The sequence below is a fragment of the Labeo rohita genome, chromosome 23 (genome assembly GCF_022985175.1).
Source record: "Labeo rohita strain BAU-BD-2019 chromosome 23, IGBB_LRoh.1.0, whole genome shotgun sequence".
Taxonomy (NCBI): Eukaryota; Metazoa; Chordata; class Actinopteri; order Cypriniformes; family Cyprinidae; genus Labeo; species Labeo rohita.
Genome location: NC_066891.1, coordinates 7924167 through 7945677, shown reverse-complemented (window position 1 = coordinate 7945677; position 21511 = coordinate 7924167). Strand labels below are relative to the sequence as shown.

Here is a 21511-nt window from a genome sequence, read left to right as displayed (position 1 = left end):
GTGTGTGCACAGTTGCGCGCTTTTCCGGGAGAAGTGCCCATACAAGGAATTCTGCTATCTATCATGTGTCATACAGCGCCAAAAAAGATACCCACATGTCATGTCACCATTAATTGACATTACCCATGAACGTGAATGTGTTGCTAAATTATTCAAATGTTAACTTAAAATCTCAGGGGGTGCTTCAAGTAATTTTTTTAGGTCAAAGGCTGACAGTAGGGGTGGGAATCTTTAGGTACCTGACGATTCGATTCAAATCGATTCTTGGGGTCGCGATTCGATTAAAAATCGATTCACAATTTTCCGATTTTTAATCACAATTTAGTTTTTCATCACATTTTTTGTGCACAATGGACATCAAACGCACCAGTATTTTGATATGAAAACACACCAGTCTATAGTATGGGTAGTGCTGACTCAAGAAATCAGTGTTTCCTAATAACTATTATTTTTCTAATAAATCAAAAAAATTTTTACACTTCCCATTAGGGATGTGCCCAAATCCCATTACCATGTTTGGAAAGGAAATTACATGTACTACAGAACCCCTAAAAGGAATATAATACAAGATGGGAGGAAAAAATATATATTTCAATGCTTTCTCTCACAATTATGTTGTTGGGTAATTATACTGTATATAAATTGCGGGAATCAGGGAGCCGTTATTAATATACTTGATTTTTACTTTCACTTTCGAGATTCGTGATAGCAAGTACTCTGTGTATATTACAGAGCAGCACTACTTATCACACATTTTACAAGATTAGATGTTTATCAGTGGTGCTCAGGATCTGCAAGTCATTCGCCATCGCCCTATCAGTCACCTCTCCTTACTGTTTATGTTGTAAGAGAAATTGTATGTACTCTATGTAACAGGCAACCGCTAAGCGGCTAACAATGTCCTTTTAGTGGCTCCATAAAACACGTTTTTGTTTTCGTGCCTTTGCGAATACAAATTCAGTCGCATCCCTACTTCCCATAATAACAGAAGATCAATTATTACTTCAATGCAAATGGGGCAGAATGTAGGCTATTTGTTTTTCTTCCTCCATTGCTGTTGCTGTTTTTTTTTTTTTCAGAGAACATGTTATTATTATTAAGCCTATGCTATTAATTTTATATAAAAGAAGTCATCGGATGCCCATTTTCCACAAGTTGATATGATTCTTTAGGGTCTTAATGAAAAGTCTATAATATACTTGGTTAAAAATTCTAAACACCCTTTTTACCTTGGCAAAATCAGCTCCGCAAAAATTCTGGTAGAGGCTGCTTTAAATGCAAATGAGCTCTGCTCGCCCCGCCCCTCTCTTCTCTCTATGGAGTGACAACCCTGTTTACTTTAGCCACATTTAGCCGCGTTTAGCTGCTAAACTTGCTAACTAGCACATTATTAGGAAAGGCGATGGCAAAGACTCTTATACTCACTTCTGCTGTAAGTGAAGCTGGATCACGAATGATTCGTGCGAACACAGACGGATATATGTAGATCGGGAGGCACATTCCCTTCACAAACAAACATAATCTACTGCATCTTCAGGGCTCAGATGTCAGGAGTAAATGACGACCACTATGTTCATTATTACATCCAGCAACACAACAACCTCAATCGCTCAATTCTTGTCTAACTTACATCCCTGCTCCGGCATCAAAACATGGAGGTTGGACTGTTACAACTGATCTGAGGTAAGACGCTCATGTCAATCAACTATCGTGGGAGCGGCCTCTGTGGGTGTGACGCAACAACAACAGACATCTGAGAATGGCTTGATTTGAAGAAGGGGATATTATTTTTATAAATTAATTAAAAACCACTGCATGGATTTTTACCATTACATGGCAGATTTGTACATACACTGCCAACACACATTAATGTTCAAACAGCATGTAAAAGTGAATTTAGCATCCGATGACCCCTTTAACTAGAAAGTCGTTTTTTTTTTTTACATTTGTAAATCAATGCAAATCGCCAGAAGACTGAATCATGATTTAAATGTGAATCGCAAAATCACAAAACTTGCCATCTAGTATTACAGGTTAGCTTAAATGTTCCTGATCCACCAGTCAGGATTGAATGTGGCATTAATGATACATAATTTATCCAGCATTTGAACTTTTTTTGTCACCCTGGGGAGGCTGAGAAAAAGTGTGAAGCTGAAGGAGAGATAAAAGTGGAATGTGAGAATATTTATTCTTTCTTTGTCGTTTTAACTTTCCTTCTTGGCTATGATGAGCGCCAGGAGTTTGTAGTTGGATAGTTGCTCACAGATGCTGCATGTGAGACCCTTTTAAAACAGAGAGATTCACAGCTGCCGAGAAATAAGATTTGGTACCGTCAGCATGTTTGAATGACGCTTACAATAAAGAACATAATTGTACATTAGAACAGAACATAAATATACATTACATCTAAACGTTATTATACATTTGTATCCTCAGATTTTCAGACTGCTATTGTTTAGAAGACTTAAAGGACTCATTTTCTGGTAAACATAGTTCTGCAGTGACGTTTGAAGACTAATACCTTGTTGGTTTAATAGTTTTGGCTTTTTTTGCATAATGAAGGTAGTTCAGTGAAAGGACGTTCTAGACCAGGGGTGGCGAACGTCGGTCCTGGAGAGCCGCGGCCCTGCATAGTTTTGCTTCAACCCTAATCAAACGCACCTGAACAAGCTAATCAAGGTCTGAGGGGTTACTAGAAAGCAACAGGCAGGTGAGTTTTAATTAGGGTTGGAGCTGAACTCTGCAGGGCTGCGGCTCTCCAGGACCGGAGTTCGCCACCCCTGTTCTAGACCAGGGGTGCCCAACCCTGTTCCTGAAGATATACTTTCCTACAGAGTTTAGTTCCAACCCTAATCAAACACACCTGTCTGTAATTATCAAGTGCTCCTTAAGATCCTAATTAGCTGGTTCAGGTGTGTTTGGAGAGGGTTGGAGCTGAACTTTGCAGGAAAGTTGATCTGCAGGACCAGGGTTGAGCACCCCTGCTCTAGACAAAGCAGAAAACCACAAATCCTCTGACATCCTAAAACTCATTTATCTTCCTAAGTGTATAGAAAAATAGGCATTTTACATCTCTGCATTCCTCAGAAAGTGGAAAGCTTTCCAGGAAAGCACAAACCACCTGTTTCAGATGGTCCCTGTGTAACTCCTCTTTTGGTTTGGCTATAGAATTGACATGGAAACCAAATGAAATCTTACTTCGAAAAGAAATGCTGGGCCAAAGCCGGATTTCACCACAGCTAACTCACTTGGAAACACATGAACGTTCAATCTCAGGACCCTTGAGGGGGATTGTTAGCATCACAACCTTCCAGAAAAGAGTATCATGTAACATCACACATCACACCTATGTGAAACAGAATACATTTTGGAATGCACAGCTGGATTTCGGCTGCTTTAACTTTCCTGTAGAGAGAGAAAGAGGGAGTGAATAATGAAGAATAAAAAAGTCAAAAATCCTGTGAAATATGACTTCAGTTTACGGACCCCGGGGGATGGTAGTGACTTTGAAGTTTTGCCACTGTTGGTTTCAGATCTCAAGTCTGCGTAAGTGAAGCGTGATCCTTGATAGTCGCACCATCACTGCACATCAGAAATTCAAAATCTTCTTGAGGCCAGATGATTTTCATAATGATTAGCTTTGCATTTTGAGCATCGCCTCAATGGATTGTATAATCCTGAGCTCTTCAAAGCTGCTTATAATAGTCCAATTATGCATGCATGCATGTGACTCTGACCATATAGGGTGTACTGCAACATTTATGGACTGCGCTAGACTAAACCCTGGGGAATTGGTGTACTGCCCCCTCTACTGGTTAAAGGAAGGTATTTCATTTTACAAATTGGTGAGCAATTGATGTTATGCTACACTACAAGTTAAAAGTTTTTGAACAGTAGGATTTTTAATGTTTTTTTTTAAAGTCTCTTCTGCTCACCAAGCCTGCATTTATTTGATCCAAAGTACAACAAAAACCGTAAAAAATAAAATATAATAAAAAATTGAAAATGTTTTAAAATGTAATTTATTTTTGATTTCAATGCTGCATTTTTAGCATCATTACTCCAGTAACATGATCCTTCAGAAAACATTCTAATATTTTGATTTCCTGCTCAAAAAGCCTTTCTTATTATTATTATTATTATTATTATTATTATTATTATTATTATGTTGAAAACACCTGAGTAGAATTTTTTTCAGGTGTCCTTGTTGAATAGAACGATCAGAAGAACAGCATTTATCTGAAATATATATTTTTTGTAACATTATAAATGTTTTTTTTTATCACTTTAAAAGCAATTTAAAGCATTCTTGCTAAATAAAAGAATTAATTTCTATCATTTCTTTCCAGAAAAGAAAAAATTATTTGAATGGTGTAGTGTGTCTTTCAAAAACTTTTTATTTCAGATCTTTCGATCTTTCTATTAATTAAAGAATTTTAGCAAAATTTACTCAACTGTTTTAAGTATTGTTAATAATAATAATAATAATAAATGTTTCTTGAACAGCGAATCAGCATATTAGAATGATTTCTGAAGGATCGTGTGACTCTGAAGACTGGAGTAATGATGCTGAAAATGTAGCTTTGATCACAGGAATAAATTCTATTTTAAAATATATTCAAATAGAAAGCAAATATTTTAAACACTAAAAATATTTCAAAATTGTACCGTTTTTGCTGTACTTTGGATCAAATAAATGCAGAATTTATAAATAAAAGCAGAAGAGATTTTTAAAAAAAACAAAAAAAAAAAACATTAAAAGTCTTTTGACTGGTAGTGGAAATTTCTCTAAAATATTCTGACGAAAAAAATAAACTCATCTACATCTTGGATGACCTGAGGGTGAGTACATTTTAAGTGAATGTTCATATTCAGGTGAACTACTCTCTTAATATTTGTCTTTTTATATGCAACTCATCAAAATAAAAATGCTTGTGGATCTTAGCCTTATTGTAGTGGTAACATTAAAAAAAAAAGTATTAAAAAACCAACAACATTCATTTTATTGTCATAAATAAACAACATGTTCAACACTCAAAAAACAGGATAGAATCAATTCAGTGTTAACAGACAAAAAAGCAATATTAAGCTCTGGAATGGTCAATATGTACACAAAGCAGTTGCATAATACAGTTGATGGCTTTGTCCATTGGAGCATCTGATAACAGGTGAACAAATCGTCCATCAGCAATCTGAAATAACACTTAAGAACCTTCACACCACATACTTTCCTACGATCACCCCTTAATAAACAGTTTTTTCCTCCACCCTTGGACATTTATTATGAAATGAAGCACATCCTGTTCATGTCCTCTACTGCGTTTTCTTGTTCTCTCTGGCAGCTTTTCTCTTTAACTGCATTATCTTCAATTCTGTCATGGTTGAGAAGGTCCTCCATACCCACACAGCCTAAAAAAATAGAAATTATGTTAAAATCAGTAGCAAAATTATAATCAAGTTGACATAATGTGGTATTATATATAAAGAAGAATATTCTAAAAGGAAAACTTACCACGATAATAACAGTGTTGAGTAAGAGCGGGACGGAGTATACAAGTGATATGAACATTCCTTTTGAATCAAAGTATTGGAATTTGGAAAAAGACCTAAAAATAAAATGCAGACACATTTAGTATAACAATAAAAGACATACAACATCATGTCAGGGGGTTATGGCAAGTATATAATCACCTCCAATTCATCGCTGCCAGCTCATTCAGGTATTCAGCACTGTAAACCATAGCAACTGCAATAAATAAATAAATAAATACATAAATATCTGGTAAATATATAACAAACATATTAAACATCATTAAATATAAATTATATTTTGCATGCTTTCACAATTCATGTGTCATGTAATATTTTTAGAAAAGTTAATGTTGTATTTGACAGCTATAATTTTAGAAATTTGCCCTGATATTATTTTTTAATGCAAAAACTCACCCATCAAGAGAAAATGACAGATCTGAAGGCGGTAGTATTTGCAGGACAGGATGGTGAAAGCAAAACACAAGACATGAAAGGCCAGAAGACCCATCAACCAGGGTTCAGACCAGTCAACCTGTAAACAAAATCACATGATTATCACTAGTTCTTCCTAGGTTCTTCCTTTACTTAATCCAAGAGGCCCCGATTGTACTGAAAAAACAAAGTATTACGAAACTCTGGATTAGCTTTACGTGAACCATTACAAAGAGAATATAATGTGGCTGTACACTTACAGATTGTAGAAAGCTCCATAATGATGTGATGCGAACATTACTGAATCCATCGATTGGAATGGCGCTGATATTTTTAGCTTTAGACTCGGTCATGTTATCTGAGTACACGCCACTGTATTAGCAACTCAACCACATACAACATAAATACTTCCGCATTCGTCACTGTCTTTTTCGCTCGGCACAACCTCCTCTCCGCCCTGAAGTTCACCACTGGATGGCGCCATTACGTGTCTTAAAAATGTAAGTGCAGTACAGTTACATGTTTTATATTCAGAATTATTACTTATACTAAATTTTAGGACTGAGTTTGAAATAAAAATAGAATGTTTTAAATTTCAATATCGGGTTAAAAGGAACAAAAGTGCGAGAAATAAATGAAAGAATATGTGTAGCAGCGACAATTTCAAAATAAAAGTCTCCCGAAAACCTTTATTTTGGAAAGGACTGGGCGACATGGCGATACTCAACCTACTTACAAGCTGCAAGAATGTATGATTATCATATTTAAAATGTTACAGCAAATGTTACAATTTAATTTCGAATACAATTTAAATATAGCTGATACAATATATTTGTTTATCATATATTTCACTATATCTGATACAATATTCAAACTCTCTATCAATTAAGAATACAAAGCTGGAATATTGTTGGATTTAGTTGAAAAATGTAATGGATTGTAAAGCACATTCGTAATAATTTTGTACTCATTGATGTGACTGTATGTGTGTGTGTTTGTAAAGTTATGATTAATTATTCTGATACTGTAAAGATATTTTAAATATATTTTTATATATATAATCTTTGATTTCTTTCATTCTTTTTATACTGATTCTAAAATTATTTTGCACTAATGTATAAAAAAGCTTTAAAAAGTTGGGAATGACTTTTGTATGTGTGATATGGTGTATATATACATATAACATTTTTATTTTAATTATTTTTTTTATTGATTCTAGGATGATTTTGCATTTATGTATACAAATGTATAAAAAATGTAAAAACTTGTGAATGACTTTTGTATTTGTGATATGGTGGTATTTTATATATTATTATTATTATTATTAAATTTTGTATTCTAAAATGATTTTGCATTAATGCATACTTTACGTATTTATGTATACTTTAGTTTTCTTGAAATAAAATATCCTTATATCTGGGTGTATGTACATTTGTAATGGGCATAAAAAAAACAAAACAAAATAAAAACGACTAAAATTATCAAAAAAAAAAAAAAAAAAAAAAAAAAAAAGTTAATTACAATTTATGAATGCATTTGGAGTAGAAATGAAGATAATTTTGTATCCGTGGAACATCATTCAGTTCTGAACGGGTTAAAGTGAAACCACACCACAGTCGCATTCCAGCCGGCGATGACGCGCTTCCTGTGACGCAGTGAGATTTTAAAACATTGTCCTTCTCAGTAATGGCGGCTTCGTTCCCTTCGCTTTCGCTAAATAACAATAAATGGTACTTCACGCGCGAACAAATCGAAAACAGCCCATCTCGCCGAGCGGGACTTGATCCCGACAAAGAGCTCTCGTACCGACAGCAAGCTGCTAACCTGCTGCAGGACATGGGACAGCGGCTCAACGTGTATCTTTTTCAGTTTTGAGGCGTCGTTCTCGGCAGCTGCTCAGAGGAGACTGACGCCGGTTTGGGCGGCTTATGTGGTGTTGAGTTTCAGCATCAGAAAGACCTGAAATGCCTCGACCAGTAAACACGCCTTTTGTATTGTGAAACTAGTGGATTAAGGCGAAGGGAATAAAAGATTTATGTCCCAGTTTGGTGTTTTTTGGTTTAGTTTAGGCCGCAGGGCCTAGCTGGAGGTGTCTCTGCTACTGAACAATAGCGCAGCCGGTGTCACTGCCATTCCCACTCTCCGTTTTACATTGTGTTATTCTTTATACCATTTGTTTACACTTTAGCATTAGGTTTATATGGTGTCTATGCCATTCCAAACACGTATCTGTCAGTATTTATTAAACATATCTTGGATTTTCCCAGTGGGACAGAAGTTCTGAAACAGCAATAGAATATATAGTAATAGGAAAGAGAATGAGTTATTCTGTTTAATTTTAGGTTAATGATGTTCCTTAGATTAAAGGAAAATAGTTAAATCGTTTTTCCTTTAGCAGGATTGAGTGCTTTCACTTTTATATTTGAACAATGGCGCTAATATGTCTAAAATCAAATGATAGTGCCTCTAATGAACTGAAAAGCAAGAATTTAATAATTTTTATAAATCTGTGATTGACAAGCCCAGTTTATTACTCAAGAAATGCGCTCCTAAATATCAAAAGTTGTGATGCTTTTGAATTCTGAGTTTGTTGAAATGAGCAGTTGTGCTGTTTTCTTAAATGCTTTCAATGTGTTACAATCTTTAACTTTGGACCATTAGGTCTCAACTTACAATTAACACTGCCATTGTGTATATGCATCGGTTCTACATGATCCAGTCCTTTACACGCTTCCACCGGAATGTATGTGCTTTATCCTTCCACAAGATTTTATAAAAACAGCTGGATGTATTGGACAGAACTCTAACCTCTTCGTTTGTCATGTTTTACGCAGGTGATCGCACCTGCAGCTCTCTTTTTAGCCGCGAAGGTGGAAGAACAGCCCCGCAAGCTGGAGCATGTGATTAAGGTGACCCATGCGTGTCTCAATCCTCAGGACCCGTCACCAGACACTAGGAGTGACGTAAGTAATGATATTGTCTATTTGAGACGGCCTTCAAACCATCTGTGAGAGTCATTCGTTCCGTGTACTTGCTTTGTTTAAATGTAAGTTTTCTTTGACTGAATTTTACTTTTTTGAGTTAACTATTTCTTAAAGGAGTAGTTCACCCAGAAATGGAAATTCTGTCATCACTCACTCTCATGTCGTTTCAACTTTGTATAACATTATGTTTGTGGAACGTAGAAGATAATTTGATGAATGTTGGTAACCAAATAGTTTTAGTTATCACAGACTTGCATTGTATGAAAAAAAACAAATTCACAAGAAATATTTTTCAAATGATCATCTTTTATGTTCCACTGAAGAAAGAAAGTCATACAGGTTTGTACTGACATGAGGAATTGTAAATGAAAGGAGTAATTCCTTTAAAGGGACAGTTCACCCAAAAATGAAAAATCTATCATTAATTTCTCGCCCTGATGTCGTTCCAAACCCGTAAGACAATCGTTCATCTTCAGAACACAAATTAAAGAAGTTCACTTCCAGAACAAAAATTTACAGATAATTTTCTCACCCCCTTGTCATCCAAAATGTTCATGTCTTTCTTTTTTTCAGTCGTAAAGAAATTGTTTTTTTAGGAAAACATTTCAGGATTTTTCTCCATATAGTGGACTGCAAACTAGGGGCACCATAGAAGTTATATTCATTATATGGAAAAAAAATGCTGAAACATTTTCCTCAAAAAAAAAACATAATTTCTTTACAACTGAAGAAAGACTGACATGAACATCTTTGATGACAAGGAGATAAGTACATTATCTGTAAATTTTTGTTCTGGAAGTGGACTTCTCCTTTAAGATCATTGCTGTTAATGTAGAGTCAGAAAGCTCTTGGATTTAATCAAAAATATCTTAATTTCTTAATATTTTAAAAGGGTATCTTAATTTGTCAAGATGAATGAAGGTCTTACAAGTTTGAAACGAAATTAGGGTGAGTAATTATTGACAGAATATTAATTTTTAGGTGAACTGTGCCTTTAAGAAATAGTTTACTTTCCAATGTCCTCAATAAATAGTGGATTTTTTTCAGAAACCTATATGCATTTTTTCCTTTATTTTTTGATCTGACACAAAGTCACACATTGCAACTTGTATCAGATCAATATTTGTATCAACTAATCTAAAATATCAAATTTAATCACAAGCAGCAGAACCACAGCATCAACCATAACATTGCTTTTCTTTTAAACAGGACGTGTAACCCACATATTTCTATATTTTCAGCTAAATTGATCTAATTTTTTTCCTCTTAGGTTGGATTTGTGTAAACTTTCTTCAGTCTTTATCTGTTAGTCTTGGCTAACTCTTATACTGATGAATTGAAAGGGCATAGCTTGTCTGATAAGGTGATTGGCTTGGTGCAAAAAGAGGGTCGTAATCATTTGATGAGAGCGAGTGAGCATGTAGTCCATGACCAAGAGACCATGTGAGTAACCTGCTTGTCCTCTCAATCTCAGACATACCTGCAACAAGCCCAAGACCTGGTCATTCTTGAGAGCATTATACTTCAGACCCTGGGTAAGTTTGGAAGGGCAAGAATGGGTCAGTGAATCACCATACTAGAGAGATGCACCAAATAACCACATTTACTCTCATTCACTGCTAATTCCCAGGAGTCAACAGGACTATGACAAGCTCCTCATTAAGAGCCATTGTAGTAATGTCACCTTTACTTTCATTTTTATTTCCATGTTAATCTGGCAATGCGTCCTCCTTGTGTGTGGTTTCACAATTCTATCAATTGTTTAATCCTAGTACATCTTGAGTTGAGTCCACTAGAAATGTCAACTTCTAGTATTAAAAAAAACATGTAACAGCATCACTACCATGTACCAACCTCAATCTCTTTAAATCATAATTTATCTTACAATGTATTTTAAGTCAACTTTGTCAACTAAAATGGTTTTACAGTGTTTCTGCATGTCTTAAAGGGTCATAATGCACCCCACCCTTAAGGTCTTAAATTGAAGCAGAAAGATTCACAAGTCATGGCATTAAATGTTGCGTCCCCTGCAAAAAAAATGAATATTAGAAAGTACAGAAAATTTCCATATTGTACTGGTTGGAAGCAGAGCTATCCAAGCATCTTGTTTTTTGTAAAATAAATTAAGTAGAATTTTTTAAAAACTTTGAAGCATTGATATTGGCCGTATTAAAGGAACACTCCACTTTTTTTGAAAATAGGCTCATTGTCCAGCTCTCCTAGAGTTAAACAGTTGAGTTTTACCGTTTTCGAATCCATTCAGCCGATCACTTTTAGCATAGCCTAGCATAGATAATGGAATCTGATTGGACCGATAGCATCTCGCTCAAAAATGACCATATATTATGACAATATTTTTCCTATTTAAATCTTTACTCTTCTGTAGTTATATCTTGTACTAAGACTGACAGAAAATAAAAAGTTGCAATTTTCTAGGCTAATATGGCTAGGAACTATACTCTCATTCTGGCGAAATAATCAAGTGACCGGCACTAAGTTTGTGTAGATGCAGAGTTGCAGCCGGGAGAGTTGACAGCTACGTAATATCATTGCACCTGCTGCACCCATGGTACGGCAGCAAAGTTCCTTGATTATTACGCCAAAATGAGAGTATAGTTCCTAGCCATATCGACCTAGAAAATCGGAACTTTTCATTTTCTGTCAGTCTTAGTCTTTGGTCATTTTTGAGCGAGATGCTAACGGTCTAATCGGATTCAATGATCTATGCTAAGCTATGCTAAAAGTGCTACCACTAGACTCGGAGATTGGCTGAATGGATTCAAAAAAACGGTAAAACTCAACTAACTTTAGGGGAGTTGGAAAATGAGCCTATTTTTTTTTTTTAAAAAGTAGAGTGTTCCTTCAATGTTTTTGTATTCCTGTCAATTTTTTTTACTTGCTATTAAAGTTTTAAAATTTTACATTTGCCTTCAAAAGATTCGCAGAAACCCTGTTTTGACTTTAATGGCATTTAGCCTAAAAATCTTTTGTTTTCTAAAAAATTGATTATATGAATATCTACTTTTTAAGGATTGTGTGCAATAGCATGATAGTTTTACAGCGTATTAAATCAGGAGATGGCAATGGTATCAACTGTTTGGAAAGTTCTCTTCCGGTGCCAGTAATGGTAATTTGTTTTGAAGATTTTGACTATAACCAAATCGCCCTACAGGCCACTTGCATGGAGCTCAAAGATATTTCACCAGTCAAGCACAGGAAGACCCATGTTTGTGATTCACTCACTCATCGTGTAAATTGTGTTGGGGCTTCACTTCTGAAGAGTCATTATAGGTCAAACGAAAAACTAAAAGTCTCTCTCTCATCTGCTCTCTTCCTTTTAGCTTTTGAGATCACGATTGATCATCCCCACACACATGTTGTCAAGTGTACCCAGCTTGTGCGAGGTGAGAACCAGCTGCTCACAGTAAACTGTGCTTCATATTGCTCAGTAATGGGTACTTCTAGCCTACCAAGCTCACAGATCACGTCTGATTATGAGCTTTCCTTTGTTGTTCCAGCGAGTAAGGATTTGGCTCAGACCTCATATTTCATGGCAACAAACAGGTATGTTGTTTTTCAAGGCCGTGTTCACATGTGTAAACTACGTTTTTCAAAGGTTACATTTTTACTACAAATTAGATTAAAAATGCTAAAATTAAAACTTATTCGACTTATTAAACTATTAATGGTAACGTGGTAAGGTTGATAATGTTGCATTGCAATGTAGCCTAAATATAGGAAGTTAATTAAACAGAATTTATTTGAAATAGAATTTTTGAATAGTAGTGTATTTATAGCTAGTGTAGCAATAGTGTTTGTCACAAATTTGTTTTGTCTCATGTTTTTTTGGTGTTCATTTGTGCTCTTTTTGCTGCAGTCTCCACTTGACTACATTCTGCCTGCAGTACAGCCCGCCTATCGTAGCCTGTGTTTGTATTCATCTGGCCTGCAAATGGTCCAATTGGGAGATTCCAGTTTCCACAGACGGCAAACACTGGTGGGAGTATGTTGACCCCACGGTGACCCTTGAGCTGTTGGATGGTATGTCTTCGCAAGTGATTTTCTTTTGAAATGACAACTGTCTATCTAATCAAGGGAAAGTTTAATGCTAGAGATTTAGAAAAGGATGTGATGGCTGTTTTATGTGTTTTTCATTGTTTAAAAAGCATTGTTTGTTCAGTGAAGTTTACATTTAAAGATGGTTTTACTGTAATTTTCAATAAGCAACCATTAGTAGGGATGTAGTGTAGCCCTGGAATAAATTTCAGGGTTTTAGCCAGGAAAAGAAACTATAGCCTTTTAAATGAATTTGAAATGAATCTCTTTTCCTCAAGTCCTAAAGATTTCAATAATGATTTCACAGAGCTCACTCATGAGTTCCTGCAGATCTTGGAGAAGACGCCCAGTCGCTTAAAACGCATCAGAAACTGGAAAGTAAGTCAGTTTGCCTTCATTTTTTATATGTAGATAACTGCAAAAACAGTGGGCCCACAAAGTAATAGTAGGGATGCACTGAAATTTTACCTGCTGAAAAATATATTGTGCTCTGCTCGCCTCCAGTTCTCTGATAATATTTAACAACTTTGCAGGGCTATAGTTTATTTGAATAAATAAAAATATTTTGTTGTGTTGCATAGAACTGAATAAAAATAATATATTGATACTTAATATTAATATACCTTCTGTTCAATTTTAGTTTTACTTTCAATAAAAGTGTTTTTTTTTGTTTGTTTGTTTTTTTGGCTTGTATTTTTTTTATTATTATTAAAAAGCCTTGCAAAATGATTTTATATTATTTAATAAAGCAATAAATAATTGTTTAAAAGCATTTTCAGTTTCAGTTTTCAGGCCAAATGCATTTAGAATTTTAGGTGCATCCCTAAGTATTTGGTCACCTAAGAAAACTAAAAAAATAAATTTCATTGCATTAGATAACAACCCAAGTGGAGTTTATATGATTTTTATTTTTTAATGTTTGAATTGTTTTGATCAAGCATACAGTGGAAACGTCATATTGTGAGATTATTACAATGCAAAACAACCCTTTTTATTTTAATGTTTTAAAATATAATTTATTCCTGTGATAGCAAATTTGAATTTTCAACATCATTATCTAAATGTGTTGTTTTTTTTTTGTTTGTTTTTTCCAAATGTTTTTACTGTATATTTTAATTAATGTAATCCATTCTTGCTGGTTACGCGTTGCGTTGCACCATGTTAACACAACACCATGTCTGCATTCGTGATTATAGAAATATAAGCACTACTCTACATTGCTCAAAACTCGCGTTTGAATAGCCAGTAGCAAATTCTTTAAATATGAAAACGTACTTACGGGCTGTGAGTCAGAAGCGCCAGACTGTCCTTGCAAAGTTGGAATTGCCCCACTTTACAGTGTGCACAGTCGGCTTTGTAGGATACTCTCTCAGGTTCAGGAAACAGTCCTTCACAACATGGCAGCAGCTGCAACAATACTGCAGATAGAATAAAAGTTATGCCGCCTTTCTTTGCGTATACATTTGTGCGGTGTTACGCAAATCTTCCCACACCGTGACGTAGATATAAGGGGGCGTGTTTGAATGAGCCATTTTAAGAAGGCGTGTCTGAGTCTTAACTTTTATAAAGAACATCTCTTTGGTTTTGAGATTTTAATCTTTGCAATTTTACAGATCTTTTGACAAAGGAAAACAAGAAATTGTATCATATGACCTCTTTAACATCATCAAAGATTATTAAAATTTGTGATAAATGTATTGGTCATTGTTTGTTGATGTTAGTTGATACATTAACTAATGTTAATAAATGACCCCTTTTTGTTAAAGTGTTACCAAAAAACCTTTTGTTCAGATTTGTTGTGACCATACAAATTTCATTCTAATAATTTTCTTGTTTGTTGTGCCTCAGGCTGCAGGTCAAACTGCCAAGAAATCAAAAGTACAAGATGGTGATCAATCAGAAGCCATCATGAACATGATCTCAATGGCAGCGTCCGACAGCACGTTGGCCGGGCTGATGAGCCTCTCCGCCCCAGCCTCCGGTTCCTCCATGGACTCCTCAGTCGACGATCACAGCGCCGATCCCTCATCCCAACACTGGCAGGCTCCTGCCAAGGAGCAGCCCACCGCCAATGAGCTTCACGCGCCTGCTAAGCTGTCTCTGAGCGAGTATCGTGTGAAGCATGCCGACGAGCTGGCGGCGCAAAAGCGGAAGTTGGAGAACATGGAAGCAAGTGTGAAACAGGGATACGCCACTGCCGCCCAGGCACTCATGAACCAGCAGAGGAAGGAGAAGCATCATCACCACCAGCAGTCCAGCTCTAGCTCCTCAGACCTAAACAACCCCTCACCCATCGTCCTAAAGATCCCGCTGGACGAGCGATCAGAACGCAGTTCCATAAAAATGCGTTTCCCGGCGCCAGGCCAATCCAGTAGCGGGGGGCACAGCAGCAGCAGCAGCAGTCGAGGATCTGAGCAGGACATTAAAGTGCGGATACGGGTTCCAGAAAGGCGGTCCGGAGAAGACGGCAAAAGTCGCGAAAAGCACCGGGAGCGCTCGAACCACCACCACCATCATCATCACCATCACCACCATCATTCTTCCGCCACCGGCTCTTTATCAGCATCGTCTTCCTCATCCTCAGCACAAAAACACTCGAGTTCCGCCAGCACGTCAGGAAGTAGCAAAAAGGTCTCAGGTGACTCGGTGCGAACAAGTTCTTCGTCATCCTCGTCTCGAAAAAGAACCCACTTGCCGGATCCTTCCGGCACCCATTCCTCGAAAGTCAGCAAATCGTCCAGAAACTCGTTTCAGTTGCCGACGCTTCCCGGAGTGCCGTCCCACGCGATGGGTCAGGGGTCCGACATCCTTCCCTCGCTCAGCCTCTCTCACCATCAGGGAAACTATGGGCACTCCAAGTCGGACAAAGCCGACACGAACGGCCACAATACGGGCAGCCAGTCCAACGAGTACCAGGACACGTTTGACATGTTGAACTCGCTGCTCAGCGCGCAGGGGATGCAGCCGGCGCAACCTCAGATGTTTGACTATCGCTCTCAGTACGGAGAGTACCGATATAGCAGTAGCGCTCGCGGAGGAGCCCAGGCGCCTCCTTTACCCTCAGAACCACCTCCACCTCTGCCGCCGCTGCCCAAATAAACCCCCTTCCGCTCATCCGTCCACACGCTGATCAAATCAGCCGTTTTGGGAATCCTTCGTGCATCTAACTTTGTGATATTGCGTTTGACAGCAGAGTAATGTAAGGCAAAAAATGTACCTGGTGAATCTTTGCCCTCATGTTGTCTTGCGTTTTGTGCGAGCGAGTGTGTTCACAACACCCATCTGTGGCAATAATGTTATAATAGAACAAAATATTGCAAAAAAAAAAAAAAGCAAAAATGTTATTTATTGAAAAAAAAAATTGTACATACTATTTTTGATGTTGCTCAGTTTTATATCAGCGCTAACAGAAAAGCATAATGGAGTTAAGGGTATGTATTACTGAATGAGAGGGACCCGTTGTCCTCTTTAAAAAGTGTAACTGAATGCAAAAAGGAAAATGTTTCTGTTTTATGTATGGATTTAAGTCTTGCTAACAATATATGTCTTTTTTTATCAAGTATGGTATTTATTATTAGCCTTTTAAAACCATAGTTATTAGCAGTCGTTGCTTGAATGCGTCAGACGATATCTGGATTTATTTTTATACTGTTGTAACCTGCTTCCCAGTCTGTATTTACTTGACACGTCATGTATATGGACATACGAACCCCAATATTTGCATCAAAATGTATGTTTCTAATATATGAATAGTCACTGAAGTATGTTTTGTTTTCGTTTGGTAAATGTTTGTGATGTCTTGTTTTTTTTTTTTGGTAACCTTCAGCTTTGTATTCATTCTGTAATTTGGCTATTTTTACATTTTTTCCAAAAAAATAACAAGAATATGCCTAATTTTGGGAAAGTATGTCCAGTAGACCTACAATTCTAGATTCAGAGTCAGATGCAGTCATTGTTTTAAATGGTTGTAGAATATCACGCTCGTTTATGATACACTATACACAACAGTATCTACTCATTTCATTGTTTAATTTCAGGTTTTTTGTTTTTATTTCTCAGCAACACAAACCCAAATGCTGTTAAATACAGGCTGTTTGTCATTTAATGATGGAACTGACTTATAAATGGCCTTTAAACTTGAGTGAAAATGAATCTGTGATGGGTAAAAATACATTTTTCAACATTTTTAGCCGAACTAACTTTTTTGATGCTTCTTTGGTTGGAAAAAATGATTCATTCTGTCTGCATTTATAAATGATTTACCATTAATATGGTGGCACTATTGTCCATCATAGCTTCATTTTTAAACTTTAAAGGGATAGTTCACCAAAAATATGTACATTTTGTCATTAGCTCAAAAAGTTATTTTGTCCATATAGTCAAAGTCTGTGTGGTTTGGTGATCAGTGTTGCCAAGTCCACGGTTTTGCCGCCAAATTGGGCTATCTTAGCGCTGTTACTGTGGGTTGTTTTTCATGTCCGCTGGTTTAAACAACAGCAGTAACCCGGAGCTCAATATTTAATGGGGGACCCTTCCTCTGGAAACGCAATTGGGTGGGGGTTCTGTTGTGAAAACCTGGCAACCCTGTTGATTATGTTTGGACTCCAGAATATCTTAATTTTTGGATGACTATCTCTTTAAATATGCCGTCTGTTAGGTATTTGTTATATGTCTGTGTTTAAACACTCAAATCGACACTTGTAGAGCGAATGGGGAGAAAGTTTATTTGTAGTAATACCTCCATTTTTGTTTCGCTTTGTAATCGTGTCAAGGTCATGACTATGATAAGCCATCCAATCCTGATTCATGAAATTAAAACTGGTGGAAATTTAAGTGTTTTGAGCCAATCGGTCTGTAACTTTACCAAGATTGTCTCCATATCTTGCTTGATCATGTTTTTGTATGCAGTTAATAATGCAGATTACTTCTCTAACTGTACTGAATTAATGGCATGACTTTTGTTGATCAGTTTTTATGGACAAAAAAGTGGAAGCATGAATTTGAGTTTCTACAGTCAGAGTAAATTACTTTAATGTCGCGTTCTTTTAATAAGATGTTAGCAGGGATTCCGCCGTACTTCTATGGTTTTCCTGATTGTGCCTGTAGATGTTGAGGAACATTTCAGGATCATTGTGAAGTTATACGAAAGACACTATAAGCTATAAAAGATCAGTTTTTCATAGTTTTGGCATATATTCCCTATATGATGCACTCCTCATTTCCTCTCCCTGTTTTTTCGTTCCTAAATAGAAATTGAAGGTTTAAGATCATGTTTTAGTTTTGTGGTTTCTAGTTTGGTTCAGTAAGACTGAAGAAAGAAGGCGTTCTGTGGGTCTAATGCAATTCATGTCACCACTGTATTTTCTATGTACCTCTGTCTCAAGAATATAGCATTTTATCAAATGTATATACTGTTTTCTGTGTTTTAGTGGTACCACATGAACTCTCAGGTTTTGAATTGTCGGGGTGTTTCTTGTCAGAAGTTAAGGTTTGCATTTTTGTGAACTTGGTTCCTTTTTATAAATGTGGTTGATGTACAATAATGTTTTATGAGAAACATACTTGTGGGTGTTTTTCTTACCGATTGCAGTGTAAATTGTTATAATGTGACAGACGTTCTACTCATGCTTCTTGCAGTAAATTCACTTTTCAGATTTTTATACGACAAATCGACCAGTTTTGCTTCCACCTGATGTCAACACCTTCATGGTTTGCCTTCAAATTCAGTGCTGGAATAAAGAGATACAAGAATAAACAAGGAATGTTAAATGTGGCTGTTTAGAACACAATTCTGAAAATCTGCTTTTTTTTTTTCTTTTTTTTTTGTAAAGATGCCGAAAAGCCGAAATCTGGGTAAACCAAAAAGTCACAAGAGCTGCCGTAATCCTGATTAACTTTCCATTCCAGGCATATTTGTCTAGTCGTAATGTGTAACTTATTGTTTTATTGACGCCTTAATATGGAACATTGCCTGCATTAGAGTGAGTTATAATTCAGATTTCACCCCACAATCAAAAGAAAAAATTAGTTACAGTTGAGGTCATACGTTTATATACACCTTGCAGAATCTGTAAAATGTTAATTTCCTGACCATACAAAATGCATGTTATTTTTCATTTAGTACTGACCTGAATAAGATATTTGACATAAATGTTTTTTTGGTTTAGTGATAGTTGTTCATGAGTCCCTTGTTTGTCCTGAACATTTAAACTGCCCGATGTTCTTCTAAAAAAATCCTTTAGGTCCCACAAATTCTTTGGTTTATCAGCATTTTTGTGTATTTGATCCCTTTCCAACAACGACTGTATGGTTTTGAGATCAATCTTTTCACACTGAGGACAACTGAGGGACTCATATGCAGCTATTACAGAAGGTTTAAATGCTCACTGATTCTCCAGAAGGAAAAACAATGCATTAAGAGCTGGGGGGTGAAAACTTTTGAACACAACGATGATGTTTACATTATTCTTTTTGCCTAAATATTATATTTTTTTTCATTTAGTACTGCCCTTCAGAGACCACAGAAGATGTTTCCCAGAAGACAAAATAAGTTAAATTTACCCTGATCTTCAAATTCCAAAAGTTTTCACCCCCCAGCACTTAATGCATCATGTTTCCTTCTGGAGCATCAGTGAGCGTTTGAACCTTCTGTAATACTTGCATATCAGTCCCTCAGTATGAAAAGATGGATCTCAAAATCATACAGTCATTGTTGGAAAGGGTTCAAATACACAAAAATGCTGAAAAACCAAAGGATTTGTGGGACCTGAAGGATTTTTCATTTTAGGACAAACAAGGGACTCATAAACAACTATCACTAAAGAAAAAAAGACACGGCTGTGGATCATTCAGGTAACAACTCAGTATTAAGAATCAAGGTCATTTTTATAAATTCAACTATTATTTTCTCTTGTGGACTATATGTAAATGTATTTATGTGAAATATCTAATTACATTTTGCTGATTCTACAAGGTGTATGTAAACTTTTGACATCAACTGTATATTTTGCAGGAAGGTATTTTATTTTTCTTGCAGTGTACAATTATTTTTGACAATTAAGAGCACTTCGTCCCTCCTCACTAGTCAAATCAATATATATATTTCACTGAAATATAGTGCGAAAACAAACCTGTTAACCTTTGTGTATTAGTATTCACAAAATGCAAATGATTCTTGTAGTGCTCACAGTGAATGCGCGCTCAGACCTGAATAGACTATTGTTCTTGGAGTCAGCCATCCTTGATCTCGCATGACTCTGATACTGTACCAGCCGTCTACAGTAAATCCGACACAATTTCCCTTCATTTGCACGTAACATTGTTTTTCACTCACACCTTGAAATTAACATGCATGTTTATTTTTAGGACCAAATCTCAAAATGCAGTCGATTGCATTTGTTAGGGCATTAAAATATTCAGATGTGGCAAAAAAGCACATTGGCTTATGGCCACTGACCCAATTAAGAAACAAAGCTTTTTACAAGCGTCAGATGTCCAGCCACATGCAAGTCCACTGATATCACATGTACGCACTCTTTAACTTCATTCCTCATTAAAATAAGCTCAGCTTGGAAAAGAGTTTGTAATCTCAACAGTGTTGGGGAAAGTTACTTTTAAAAGTAATGCATTACAATTTTGCGTTACTCCCTGAAAAAGTAACTAATTACGTTACTTAGTTACGTTTTATGGAAAGTAATGCGTTATGTTACTTTTGCGTTTTTTAAATCTGCGCAGGGCTTACTTCTTTGTTTTTAATATAAAAAACAATTCTAATGTTAAAGCCCTTTTACACCAAAAGTGAAATGAAGCACAAATGTTAGTTTATCTAAAGTAATTTTTGCTTATTAGTATGGTTGAATTGCATCATCGAAGGTCACCAGCAAAGACACTGGTTAATAAAATGGGATTAAATACATAAAGGATATTTGTTTTATTTAACATATTTAATTATTGCATGGTTGTAAAAATAAGCCTCAAGATGTCAAATCAAACATTTTGCACAAACAAAAAATTCTTCAGTGGTTGTTTGCAGCACTAAGGCTCAGAACTATTATATATATTTTAATCTTTTTTTGCCCCATTTTACATTTTTTATTGGTTCATTGGATATTTTATGTAAAAATCAGGCTCTACAAACTGCACATGCATGCCTGATCAGGCCAATTAATAAATTTGTTTAATCTAATTGTATCATTAATAATTAATGGCATCTTAATCTAACAACTCTCTTGCACAGCTTCACCGAAAAATATTGCACATTTATGTATGTGTGTGTGTACCTGGTATTTATCACGTTATGGGGACCAAATGTCCCCACAAGGATAGTAATACCAGTAAATTTGGACATTTTTTAGGTCCCCATTAGGAAACAGGCTTATAAATCATGCAGAATGAGTTTTATTCAGAAAGTAAAAGTGTGCGCAGTCTCTGTGAGGGCTAGGTTTAGATGTAGGGTAGGTGTAGGGCAATAGAAAATACGGTGTGTACAGTATAAAAACCATTACGCC

General features: G+C 36.1%; 2 protein-coding genes across 3 annotated transcripts; one reads left to right on the top strand and one right to left on the bottom strand.

The window, feature by feature from the left end:
- Positions 1-4979: 4979 nt before the first annotated feature.
- Positions 4980-6381, bottom strand: tmem18 (transmembrane protein 18). Its single transcript, XM_051095859.1, has 5 exons — positions 6225-6381; positions 5947-6064; positions 5692-5746; positions 5513-5606; positions 4980-5409 (listed from the first exon to the last, which is right to left on the bottom strand). The coding sequence occupies exons 1-5, from the start codon at positions 6315-6317 to the stop codon at positions 5314-5316; spliced, it is 456 nt and encodes a 151-aa protein (XP_050951816.1). The 5' UTR covers positions 6318-6381; the 3' UTR covers positions 4980-5313.
- A 1221-nt stretch (positions 6382-7602) lies between these two features.
- On the top strand, positions 7603-17766 carry ccnt1 (cyclin T1). Of its 2 annotated transcripts, XM_051096625.1 has the most exons (9): positions 7603-7820; positions 8626-8707; positions 8799-8927; positions 10423-10483; positions 12290-12352; positions 12467-12512; positions 12826-12989; positions 13312-13382; positions 14853-17766. In XM_051096625.1, the coding sequence occupies exons 1-9, from the start codon at positions 7651-7653 to the stop codon at positions 16101-16103; spliced, it is 2037 nt and encodes a 678-aa protein (XP_050952582.1). In that variant the 5' UTR covers positions 7603-7650; the 3' UTR covers positions 16104-17766. The 2 variants fall into 2 exon arrangements, with proteins under 2 accessions (XP_050952582.1, XP_050952581.1); XM_051096624.1 differs by having other exon boundaries at positions 12290-12512.
- Positions 17767-21511: the final 3745 nt, after the last annotated feature.

Excerpts from the sequence above, each read along its gene's own strand:
- tmem18 (XM_051095859.1), bottom strand. The coding sequence starts at position 6,317 with ATGACCGAGTCTAAAGCTAAAAATATCAGCGCCATTCCAATCGATGGA. Across the intron at positions 5,607-5,691 it reads CTGGCAGCGATGAATTGGAG|GTCTTTTTCCAAATTCCAAT; the intron begins GTGATTATATAC and ends TTTTATTTTTAG. Across the intron at positions 5,410-5,512 it reads TCAACACTGTTATTATCGTG|GCTGTGTGGGTATGGAGGAC; the intron begins GTAAGTTTTCCT and ends CTATTTTTTTAG.
- ccnt1 (XM_051096624.1), top strand. The coding sequence starts at position 7,651 with ATGGCGGCTTCGTTCCCTTCGCTTTCGCTAAATAACAATAAATGGTAC. Across the intron at positions 8,708-8,798 it reads TTACACGCTTCCACCGGAAT|GTGATCGCACCTGCAGCTCT; the intron begins GTATGTGCTTTA and ends TGTTTTACGCAG. Across the intron at positions 12,990-13,311 it reads GACCCTTGAGCTGTTGGATG|AGCTCACTCATGAGTTCCTG; the intron begins GTATGTCTTCGC and ends ATGATTTCACAG.